The sequence below is a fragment of the Salmo salar genome, chromosome 01 (genome assembly GCF_965601325.2).
Source record: "Salmo salar chromosome 01, fSalSal1, whole genome shotgun sequence".
Lineage (NCBI taxonomy): Eukaryota > Metazoa > Chordata > Actinopteri > Salmoniformes > Salmonidae > Salmo > Salmo salar.
The window spans coordinates 153,572,714-153,584,577 of NC_138291.1; the positions used below are offsets into that span (position 1 = coordinate 153,572,714).

At 46.9% G+C, this 11,864-nt stretch overlaps 1 protein-coding gene across 1 annotated transcript; it reads left to right on the forward strand.

Moving 5' to 3' along the window:
- The first annotated feature begins 189 nt into the window (after window positions 1-189).
- Window positions 190-10,773, forward strand: bspry (B-box and SPRY domain containing). The gene is made up of 6 exons (XM_014135147.3): window positions 190-1,260; window positions 1,891-1,989; window positions 2,140-2,370; window positions 9,354-9,379; window positions 9,556-9,680; window positions 9,829-10,773. The coding sequence occupies exons 1-6, from the start codon at window positions 868-870 to the stop codon at window positions 10,362-10,364; spliced, it is 1,410 nt and encodes a 469-aa protein (XP_013990622.1). The 5' UTR covers window positions 190-867; the 3' UTR covers window positions 10,365-10,773.
- Window positions 10,774-11,864: the final 1,091 nt, after the last annotated feature.

Genomic DNA, 11,864 nt, shown 5'->3' on the forward strand with positions numbered 1-11,864 from the left:
GGCCGAATTCCCAAATTGTAATTCCGAGTTGGATGACGGTTCAAATCGATTTTTACCAGTCGTAGTTATCCGAGTTCCCAGTTGTTTTGAACGTGGCACAAGAGTCTCAAAATACACTTTCATCATTGGCATTTAGGCCTAGCCTATACCATTCCGGGATAGCCGACGCTAAATGTAGGCTTATTTTGTTTAATTGAATTATACAATATTCAAATATATAGCTCCAACTATTGTCGGACTATTTAGCCTATACTAAACTATAATATATGTAAAGCTAAAATATCATGTAGGTTTTTTAACTGAAAGCTAAAATATCATAAAGGTTTTCTGAGACGTCATTGGTCCCATATTTCAATCTGTTTCAAGAGGAGATTCACGTCAGTCGGCCATTCAGATATAATGTCCATACAGTCGTCCTCCTCTTTAAATTTGTTTTATGTAAATTGTTGTCTTTTTAGAATGTATTTTTCGTTATGTGTCGTACCCCAGTAAGACTAGCTGTCGCCATTGGCGTCGGCTAATGGGGATCCTAATAAATCAAATCAACGTAAACCTACAATTCGACTAGAGAGGGTCATTGCGATATAGGATGTTGTGAGGTCAAATTACAACATCGAAACATTGTCATCATACAGGTAAAGGAGGTAGCATAAAATCAATGATAGCCAATAACATCCGAACAAAAATCGTTTTCATTGACACTGCCCCGTTGTTGCAGTTGTTGCTAAACTTGCTTTTCAGCTCTAGTGTAAGTGTTACTTCCGTGTTCATACCTTGATACACCTGTGTTATAACTGCAGTAGATTGGCTACTGAAGCCACCTGTCGCGTACTATTGCTATTAGCCTAGTAGGCTATTTGACGTGCCATGAGCGCGGAGCCAGAATCATGTGATTTGACACCTGTGTCTTTGCGAGACGACCCAGACACTGGAGTGGAAGTTCGAGAAAGTTCGGGAGACTTTAATATGGATTTACAACAGCCGATTTTCTTCTCGTTGGATGTACACCAACATGAAACTCAGTCAGCTAAAGTCGTCTCCAGGTTGTCTAGAAAGGCTGCTGCTACATCAGTGGTGACCACCTCCGACTCAGAATCCGGTATATTCTCAGGTGAATCGGAACTTTGCATGGAACATGAATCAGACCTGGACTGGTTCTGCAGCTCCGAGCAGAAACTCATATGCTTGCACTGCACCATAGTGGGATCCTGCCAGGGCCACACAGTGACACCCCTGGCCAGCAGAGTGACAGCCGTCAGGGTGAGTGCCCAGACTTTTCCTGGAATTATATTATCCAGATGTAGTCTCATGTAGTAATACCATTAGAATATACCACCTATTAATAACACCATGTCCTTTTTGAGCAGTTACATTTAAGCTGCATATTGTGCATCATATGGACCTTTGTCACAGTGAATGGGGCCAGGAGACTTTGTTTTCCTAGAGTTAGGAGTGAGAATGCAACAGGCAAACTGAGTATACCTTTGGTTACCTGGGGTACTACAGTGCAAAGGGCCGTCTGGTTTGTGTTTCGAAAGTGTGTGTTCACATGCCTGGTGGGTGTGTAGGGTGTGCCACACTTATCTCACACCAGACTGAGGAGTTGCCCCTGTTGATGTGTCATGGGATGTGAGGAGACAAGAATTTCAAGCTGTTGGGAAGAGGCAGCATCAATTATCATCAGTGCTCTTCTAAATTATTTTCTATTTCAGGATACACAATGACATGTTGGTGATGGCAGTTCAGCACTACAGGAATAGGCTTATCAGGATAGGGGTCCCTGCTTTTGAAAATATACCTGATCAGCTCTGTGGTTTTCAAGTCCAACACTAGTCTTTTTTTATGCCAGTCACTGAATGTGTGTGTGTGTGTGTGTGTTGTCCGGAACAGAACCAACTGGTTGACATATGTGAGAAAATGCAGCTGCAGGCCCAGCGCATCGAGCGCTTTATCAACCAGACCCTGACTGCTAAAGAGCGGGCACTGCAGGTGAGCAGCCCTGTGACACTCACACTCAGTCCCTTATGTGCTTACACTACATACAGCTTCGGAATCGCAAGCTCTACACACAGATATCTAATGGATTCCATCAAATCTTTTTGCTGTGTCCCCTATGCCCTCTGCTGTGTGTCCATGCAGGTAGAGGCGAGCGGGGCTCGGGAGCAAGTGGTGGCCCAGCTCAGTGTGGTGAGGGAGGCGGTGGAGGAGGAGGAACAGCGGCTGTTGGAAGCGGTGCAGAGGGAGGAGGAGAGGGTGGAGCAGTGCCTCCTCACCCAGAGAGCCCACTGGGGCCAGGCCCTGGCTATGCTCACACAGACACGCACACGTCTGGTGCACACCCTCACAAACACACCGGACATACAGCTGGCAGTGAGTAAGGGAGATGGGTACAGGAAGGGAGGGAGAGACCAAAGATTTATATATACACTGGGGCTACAACTGACTTCTTCCGTCGCGACGTCCCTCTAAGGCACTTCTGCTAGCCCCGGCCCGCTAGCTGTCTGAATTGCCAAGTCTCCAGCTCGCCCAGCTACTCACTGGACCCAATTGATCACTCGGCCACGCATGCCTCTCCCTAATGTCAATATGCCTTGTCCATGGCTGTTTTGGTTAGTAATTATTGCCTTATTTCACTGTAGCCTCTAGCCCTGCTCAATACGCCTTAGCTAACCCTTTAGTTCCACTTCCCACACATGCGGTGACCTCACCTGGTTTAAATTATGTTTCTAGAGACAATATCTCTCTCATCGTCACTCAATGCATAGGTTTACCTCCACTGTATTCACATCCTACCATACTTTTTTCTGTACATTATGCCTTGAATCTATTCTACCGTGCCCAGAAACCTGCTCCTTTTACTCTCTGTTCCGAACATACTAGACGACCAGTTCTCATAGCTTTTAACCGTACCCTTATCCTACTCCTCCTCTGTTCCTCTGGCGATGTAGAGGTGAATCCAGGCCCTGCAGTGCCTAGCTCCACTCCCATTCCCCAGGCGCTCTAATTTGTTCACTTCTGTAACCGTAAAAGCCTTGTGTCACGGGTGTCGTAATGTAGAGACCAAGGCGCAGCGGGTTGCGTGCTCATAATTATATTTATTATAGCGAACACGGAAAAAACAATAAACAAAGAACGACAGCTAACAGATTTGCAGGCTAAACAACAGCAGTGCAAATACAACTACCCACAATCAACCAGGTGAAAACAAGCTCCCTATATATGACTCTCAATCAGGAACAACGATGCACAGCTGTTCCTGATCGAGAGCCACACAGACCAACAAAGAAATATACAAACTAGAAAAACCTAGAATACCAAAACCCCGGAACACATAAATAAAACACCCCTCTACATACACATAACCCCCGAACCACATAAAACAAATACCCTCTGCCATGTCCTGACCAAACTACAATAACAAAAAAATCCCTTTTACTGGTCAGGACGTGAAATTAACCCACCCCCCCCCCCCCCCAAAGGTGCAGACCCCGTATGCACCTAAAAAATAAATAAAAAAGAAACCCCTAACTAAAGGGAGGGAAGGGAGGGTGGCTGCCGTCAACGACGGCTTCTGTGCTACACCCCCTCTCCCCAAACCTCCTACAGTGGAGGTGGCTTAGGCTCGGGCCTAAAACCACTCCCTGACCAGTCCACTCCTCCCAAATACCTCGGCCTGACTTGTGTCCCTGTAGACCCTGGACTGTACTCTCGGAGCTCTGGACTGTAGAGCGATTCTGGAAGCTCCGGACTGTAGGATGACTCTAGGAGCTCTGGCCTGTAGGCAGACTCGCTCGGTCCCGGACTGTAGGCAGACTCGCTCGGTCCCGGACTGTAGGCAGACTCGCTCGGTCCCGGACCGTAGGCAGACTCGCTCGGTCCCGGACCGTAGGCAGACTCGCTCGGTTCCGGACAGTAGGCAGACTCGCTCGGTTCCGGACCGTAGCCAGACTCGCTCGGCTCCGGACCGTAGGCCGTCTCGCTCGGTTCCGGACCGTAGGCCGTCTCACTCGGTTCCGGACCGTAGGCCGTCTCACTCGGTTCCGGACCGTAGGCCGTCTCACTCGGTTCCGGACCGTAGGCCTTCTCCCTCGGTTCCGGACTATACACTGTTGCCGGATACTCTGGACGGGGTACTGTTGCCGGATACTCTGGACGGGGTACTGTTGCCGGATACTCTGGATGGGGTACTGGACACTCTGGACGGGGCACTGTCGTCGGACACTCTGGACGGGGCACTGTCATCAGACACTCTGGACGGGGCACTGTCGTCGGAAGCTCGAGACTGAGCTGACGCACTGCAAGCCTAGTGCGTGGGGCTGGTACTGGAGGTATCAGACTGGAGACACACACTTCAAGGCTAGTGTGAGGAGCGGGAACAGGCTGAATAGGATTGGGCTGACGTACTGGAGGCCTGGTGCGTGGTGCCGGTACTGGATATACCGGGCCGTGGAGATGCACTGGCGGTCTCGATCGCACCTCCTGCACAACCTGTCCTGGCAGGATGGAACTAGTAGCCCTGCACAAGCGAAGTGCTGGCACAGGGCGAACTGGGCTGTGCAGGGGCCTGATGGATGCCGTGCGTAGAGCGGGCGTAGGGAAGCCTGGACCTAGGAGGCGCACCGGTGACCAAATGCGCTGCGCAGGCATCCTCCTACCAGGCTGGATGCCCACTCTAGCACGGCACTTGCGAGGGGCTGGGATCACTCGCACCGGACTGTGCGTGCGTATGGGCGAGATCGTGCGCACTTCAGCATACCTCGGCGCTCTCCACTCCATATGTTCACCATAATAACCACGGAGAGCTGGCTTAGGGCTCATCCTTGGCCCAGCCAAACTACCCATGTGCCCCCCAAAAACAATTCTTGGGGGTGCCTCTCCGGCTTCCCCATCGGCGCGTACAATGCCTCATACCGGCGCCGTTCCGCCTTGGCTGCCTCTATTTCCTCCAGTGGGCGACGGTATTCCCCAGCCTGATGCCAAGGTCCAGCCCCGTCCAGAATTTCCTCCCATGTCCAGGTTTCCAGATAGTCCATATAATTCTTCTCCTGCTGCTCCTTTCCCCGCTGCTTGGTCCGTGGTTGGTGGGTAGTTCTGTCACGGGTGTCGTAATGTAGAGACCAAGGCGCAGCGGGTTGCGTGCTCATAATTATATTTATTATAGCGAACACGGAAAAAACAATAAACAAAGAACGACAGCTAACAGATTTGCAGGCTAAACAACAGCAGTGCAAATACAACTACCCACAATCAACCAGGTGAAAACAAGCTCCCTATATATGACTCTCAATCAGGAACAACGATGTACAGCTGTTCCTGATCGAGAGCCACACAGACCAACAAAGACATTTTTAAAACTAGAAAAACCTAGAATACCAAAACAAGAACATACACCAAAACCCCGGAACACATAAATAAAACACACCTCTACATACACATAACCCCCGAACCACATAAAACAAATACCCTCTGCCACGTCCTGACCAAACTACAATAACAAAAAATCCCTATTACTAGACAGGACGTGACAACTTGATTTCATGCATGTTAAGATTAGAAGCCTCCTCCCTAAGTTTGTTTTATTCACTGCTTTAGCACACTCTGCCAACCCTTATGTCCTAGCCGTGTCTGAATCCTGGCTTAGGAAGACTACCAAAAACCCTGGAATTTCCATCCCTAACTATAACATTTTCCGACAAGATAGAACTGCCACAGGGGGCGGAGTTAGCCTTCAGAGTTCTGTCTTACTATCCAGGTCTGTGCCCAAACAATTTGAGCTTCTACTTTTAAAAATCCACCTTTCCAGAAACAAGTCTCTCACTGTTGCCGCTTGCTATAGACCACCTTCTGCCCCCAGCTATGCCCTGGACACCATATGTGAATTGATTGCCCCCCATCTATCTTCAGAGCTCGTGCCGTTAGGTGACCTAAACTGGGACATGCTTAACACCCCGGCCATCCTACAATCTAAACTTGATGCTCTCAATCTCACACAAATGATCAATGAACCTACCAGGTACAACCCCAAATCCGTAAACACGGGCACCCTCATAGAGATCATCCTAACCAACCTGTCCTCCAAATACACCTCTGCTGTCTTCAACCAGGATCTCAACGATCACTGCCTCATTGCCTGCGTCCGTAATGGGTCTGCGGTCAAACGACCACCCCTCATCACTGTCAAACGCTCCCTAAACACTTCAGCGAGCAGGCTTTACTAATCGACCTGGCCCGGGTATCCTGGAAGGATATTGACCTCATTCCGACAGTAGAGGATGCCTGGTTATTCTTTAAAAGTGCTTTCCTCACCATCTTGAATAACCATGCCCCATTCAAAAAATGTAGAACCAGGAACAGATATAGCCCTTGGTTCACTCCACACCTGACTGCCCTTGACCAGCACAAAAACATCCTGTGGCGTACTGCATTAGCATCGAATAGCCCCCGTGATATGCAACTTTTCAGGGAAGTTAGGAACCAATATACACAGGCAGTTAGGAAAGCAAAGGCTAGCTTTTTCAAACAGAAATTTGCATCCTGTAGCACAAACTCCAAAAGGTTCTGGGACACTGTAAAGTCCATGGAGAATAAGAGCATCTCCTCCCAGCTCCCCACTGCACTGAGGCTAGGAAACATTGTCACCACCGATAAATCCATGATAATTGAGAATTTCAAGAAGCATTTTTCTACGGCTGGCCATGCTTTCCACCCGGCTACCCCTACCCCGGTCAACAGCCCTGCACCCCCCCACAGCACCTTGCCCAAGCCTCTGCCATTTCTCTTTCACCCAAATCCAGATAGCTGATGTTCTGAAAGAGATGCAAAATCTGGACCCCTACAAATCAGCCGGGCTAGACAATCTGGACCCTCTCTTTCTAAAATTATATGCCGAAATTGTTGCAACCCCTATTACTAGCCTGTTCAATCTCTCTTTCGTATCATCTGAGGTTCCCAAAGATTGGAAAGCAGCCGCGGTCATCCCCCTCTTCAAAGGGGGAGACACTCTAGACCCAAACTGCTACAGACCTATATCTATCCTACCCTGCCTTTCTAAGGTCTTCGAACGCCAAGTTAACAAACAGATCACCGACCATTTCGAATCCCACCGTACCTTCTCTGCTATGCAATCTGGTTTCTGAGCTGGTCATGGGTGCACCTCAGCCACGCTCAAGGTCCTAAATGATATCATAACCGCCATCGATAAGAGACAATACTGTGCAACTGTATTCATCGAGCTAGCCAAGGCTTTCGACTCTGTCAATCACCACATTCTTATCGGCAGACTCCACAGCCTTGGTTTCTCAAATGACTGCCTCGCCTGGTTCACCAACTACTTCTCAGGCAAAGTTCAGTGTGTCAAATCGGAGGGCCTGTTGTCTGGACCTCTGGCAGTCTCTATGGGGGTGCCACAGAGTTCAATTCTCGGGCCGACTCTCTTCTCTGTATACATCAATGATGTCGCTCTTACTGCTGGTGATTCTCTGATCCACCTCTACGCAGACGACACCATTTTGTATACTTCTGGCCCTTCTTTGGACACTGTGTTAACTAACCTCCAGACAAGCTTCAATTCCATACAACTCTCCTTCCGTGGCCTCCAACTGCTCTTAAATGCAAGTAAAACTAAATGCATGCTCTTCACCCGATCGCTGCCTGCATCTGCCCGCCCGTCCAGCATCACTACTCTGGACGGTTCTGAATTAGAATATGTGGACAACTACAAATACCAGGGTGTCTGGTTAGACTGTAAACTCTCCTTCCAGACTCACATTAAGCATCTCCAATCCAAAATTAAATCTAGAATCGGCTTCCTATTTCGCAACAAAGCCTCCTTCACTCATGCTGCCAAACATACCCTCGTAAAACGGACTATCCTACCGATCCTTGACTTCGGCGATGTCATTTACAAAATAGCCTCCAACACTCTACTCAGACTGCATCCAATTTGCTATCACATTGCTATCCGTTTTGTCACCAAAGCCCCATATACTACCCACCACTGCGACCTGTACGCTCTCGTTGGCTGGCCCTCGCTGGCTGGCCCTCGCTTCATATTCATCGCCAAACCCACTGGCTCCAGGTCATCTACAAGTCTTTGCTAGGTAAAGCCCCGCCTTATCTTAGCTCACTGGTCACCATAGCAGCATCCACGCGTAGCACGCGCTCCAGCAGGTATATCTCACTGGTCACCGCCAAAGCCAATTTCTCCTTTGGCCTCCTTTCCTTCCAGTTCTCTGCTGCCAATGACTGGAACGAACTGCAAAAATCACTGAAGCTGGAGACTCATATCTCCCTCACTAACTTTAAGCACCAGCTGTCAGAGCAGCTCACAGATCACTGCACCTGTACATAGCCCATCTATAAATAGCCCGTCCAACTACCTCATCCCCATACTGTTATTTATTTTATTTATTTTGCTCCTTTGCACCCCAGTATCTCTACTTGCACACTTATCTTCTGCACATCTAGCACGCCAGTGTTTTAATTGCTATATTGTAATTATTTCACCACTATGGCCTATTTATTACCTTACCTCCCTTATGTTACCTCATTTTCACACACTGTATATAGACTTTTTCTATTGTATTATTGACTGCATGTTTGTTCATTCCATGTGTAACTCTATTGTTGTTTGTGTCGCACTTCTTTTCTTTGTCTTAGCCAGGTCGCAGTTGTAAATGAGAACTTGTTCTCAACTGGCCTACCTGATTAAATAAAGGTCAAATAAAATAAATACACACTAGATGACTCATAGGGGGTGCTGTGTTGAAGCCACAGTGCCTCAATCTTGTCACTCACCCACCATTGTACTCAACGTCAATTATATAAAAAGGATAGTTTTAACTATGTTTTGCAGCTATACAGTGTTTGTTTACATTCACTTTGTTGACAAACATTGGAGTAAAACAAGCTTATATTTTGGGTATTCATGAGGTACGACAAGTTGAAGTAAGCTCATGAGGCATTTAAGTTATATTCTTCAAGAATCAATGGGTACAAATCATTAATTTATAAGTCCAAAAATGAATGTAGCTACTGCAGATTGCTCCTTTAAGGCATACTTTTACATGATATTCCATACATTCCTTTGGAGAACTGCTCTTACTGGGGAGTACCAAAATGGCTGACCGGTGGCTTCACAGCATCCTAATACATAGCATCAGCATTCCAGGGTGTTTCTAAATTATTTAGAGCAACAATAGAGGGTGGGACGCGGGAGTGTATAGATGTGGAAGATAGAAGGATTAAACAATAGGTGGCGAACAAGAGTGGTGATGGTGGTGCAAACGATGATGATGTTAATAATGATACACTTGATTGCTGTAAATGATCGTTGATGCTCTCTTGTGTTTCAGACCTCTGGCCAGGAAATAGCTGAGAGGTAAATATTCTGTTTTGACATGTATATTTCCTCAACCACTTGGTGAAGCAATCCTGCGTTGTTCATTAGCCAGATTGACATTACTTGCCGGGTGTGTGTGTGTGTGTGTGTGTGTGTGTGTGGTGTGTGTGTGTGTGGTGTGTGTGTGTGTGTGTGTGTGTGTGTGTGTGTATCAGGATTGAGGAGGCAGAGGGGGTGGGTGAGCCTCATGACACCGACCATCTCAACCTGAACGCCAGCTGTAGTGACAGCAAACTCATGAGGGGCCTGTGGGCCAGCGCCATACTGCTGGGACCAACTGGTAACATGATACAGGCCAGGGAAACTTCTAGTTGTTCAGGATACAGTAGTTTCAAATAGTTGCAGTTAATAGTGTCTGAACAACTGGCAATAAGTGCTTAATTAATTCTGAATAAAAATACACTCTTCTCTTCCCTCTCTCTCTTAAGCTTATGGTTCAGCAAATCTAACATTTGACGAGCGCACCGTCAGCTCCGTACTTTCCCTCTCAGAAGACCTTTGCACTCTGACCTTCCTGCCTAAGCGGTCACGCCAGTCACCGCCCTACGACCCGGCGCGCTTCGACTGCTGGCCCAATGCGCTGGGCACCCTGGCCATCTCCTCCGGCACCCACAGCTGGGTGATTGATATGGGTGAGAGCGGGGCCTTCAAGGTGGGGGTATGCTACTCCAGCATGGGGCGCAAGGGCTCGGGCAACGACTCCCGCCTGGGCTACAACGTCCAGTCCTGGGTGCTCTCCAAATACGATGGGGACTTATCCTTCTGCCATGCGGGGAAGAACACACCCCTGCATGTGGTCCACAAGCCCAAGAGTCTAGGGCTACTCCTGGACTGGCCTAGTCAGACCCTGGTATTTTATGACCCAGACTCCAGTGCTGTGTTGCACTCGGTCAGACACGCCTTCAGTGGCCCGCTGCTGCCAGCATTTGCTGTGGCTGACCGCAGTGTCACCATACTGCACTGACCTCTGAAGTACTGTAACTGCTGAAGTACTGTAACTGTAGTGTCAATGATATAGAATTACGGGTAACACTTTCATAAGGCATATCATATGAGTTGATAATATAACAGTGAAAGGGTTCATTAATGCTTACAACAAGTAGTACTGCATTATACCTGCTGATAAAATGGTACTGAACTACTTATAATATTTGTACATCCTACTAATAGAATACTATCAAAGCTTCACAATGTATTTGAATGTAATCAAATTGGCCAAAATTAGGCCCTTATGTCTGTCTGCATTGAAGAGGTATGCAGAAAGTTTTTTGATGGGAGATATATTTCTAATTTATTCTTTGTTTATTTTAGTCTGAAGTAATGATTCTGTAGAGATTTCTGTATGTGTCTGTTGATAAAATTATACAATAGTCCTAATGTGTCATACTGTAGTCATTTTAGATATAGGAGTATGCTATTTATATTTCTTAAACTGTTATGATAATTGACTGTAAGTGAAGTGACTGTTTGAGACCTTTTCTATCTTTTAAAGAGACAACTGTCTGAAGGAATGGTTGATCCATACGCATACAAATATTTGTTAATTGTCTGATATGCAATGTATGTCTCTATTGAAACTCACATCCTACTTTCCATCCATCCGTCAGTGGGAAGAAAATTAATGAAATACCAGACTCAACGCAAGAGACACATTCTAAAAATGAACAGCAGGGGGAAATGTAGTGTGTGTCTTAGTGATGCGGAGGTTGACTCGTAACCCGCAATCCCTGCGGTTAAAGGGTTGAATAAAGAGAAAACAATACCTTTAAAAAAAATCCATAAATGTATAACTCTTGTGCAATTTATATCTATAGGCTACATTAACGTTTTTATTTCATTATTTTAGGCTATCTGGCATTAGTGCGTAAGCTTAAATTTAACGCTGCGATCACACCAACAGTGTCATTGAATTTTGGTACACAAGAATTACATTCATTTCCAATTAAACGCTGCATTTGCTTTTCGGCATTGCGTTGCGGAGGCAGTTGCAGTGCGTTTGGTGTGATGGCTTGACAGAAATGGTAGCAGAAGGTGAATGTTGCTGTGTACCATTTTGTGCAATGACACTGTCAGTGTGATGAAGCCTCAGGTACACACCGACAGTGTCATTGCGCAAAATAGTACGCAGCATAATCTGGATATGTATGCAACAAAAGTTCAACATTCATTTTCTGCTACCATTTCTGTCTGCGCATACAGTTTGACGCATATGTTCGATAAATCCAATGTATGCACCACACCAAACGGACTACAACTGCCTCTGCAACACAATGCTGCATGGCAAACGCAGCGTTTCATTGGAAATGAATGTAATTCTGGTGTACCAAAATGTAACACTGTTGGTGTGATCAAAGCGTGTGCCTGTATGCGCACCAAATAGCCTACACGCCAATCGCCAAATGTTATTGGGAACGGGCAGGAAAAGTTATGGAGGTAAAATGGACAATGTCAGAGTTTAATTAAA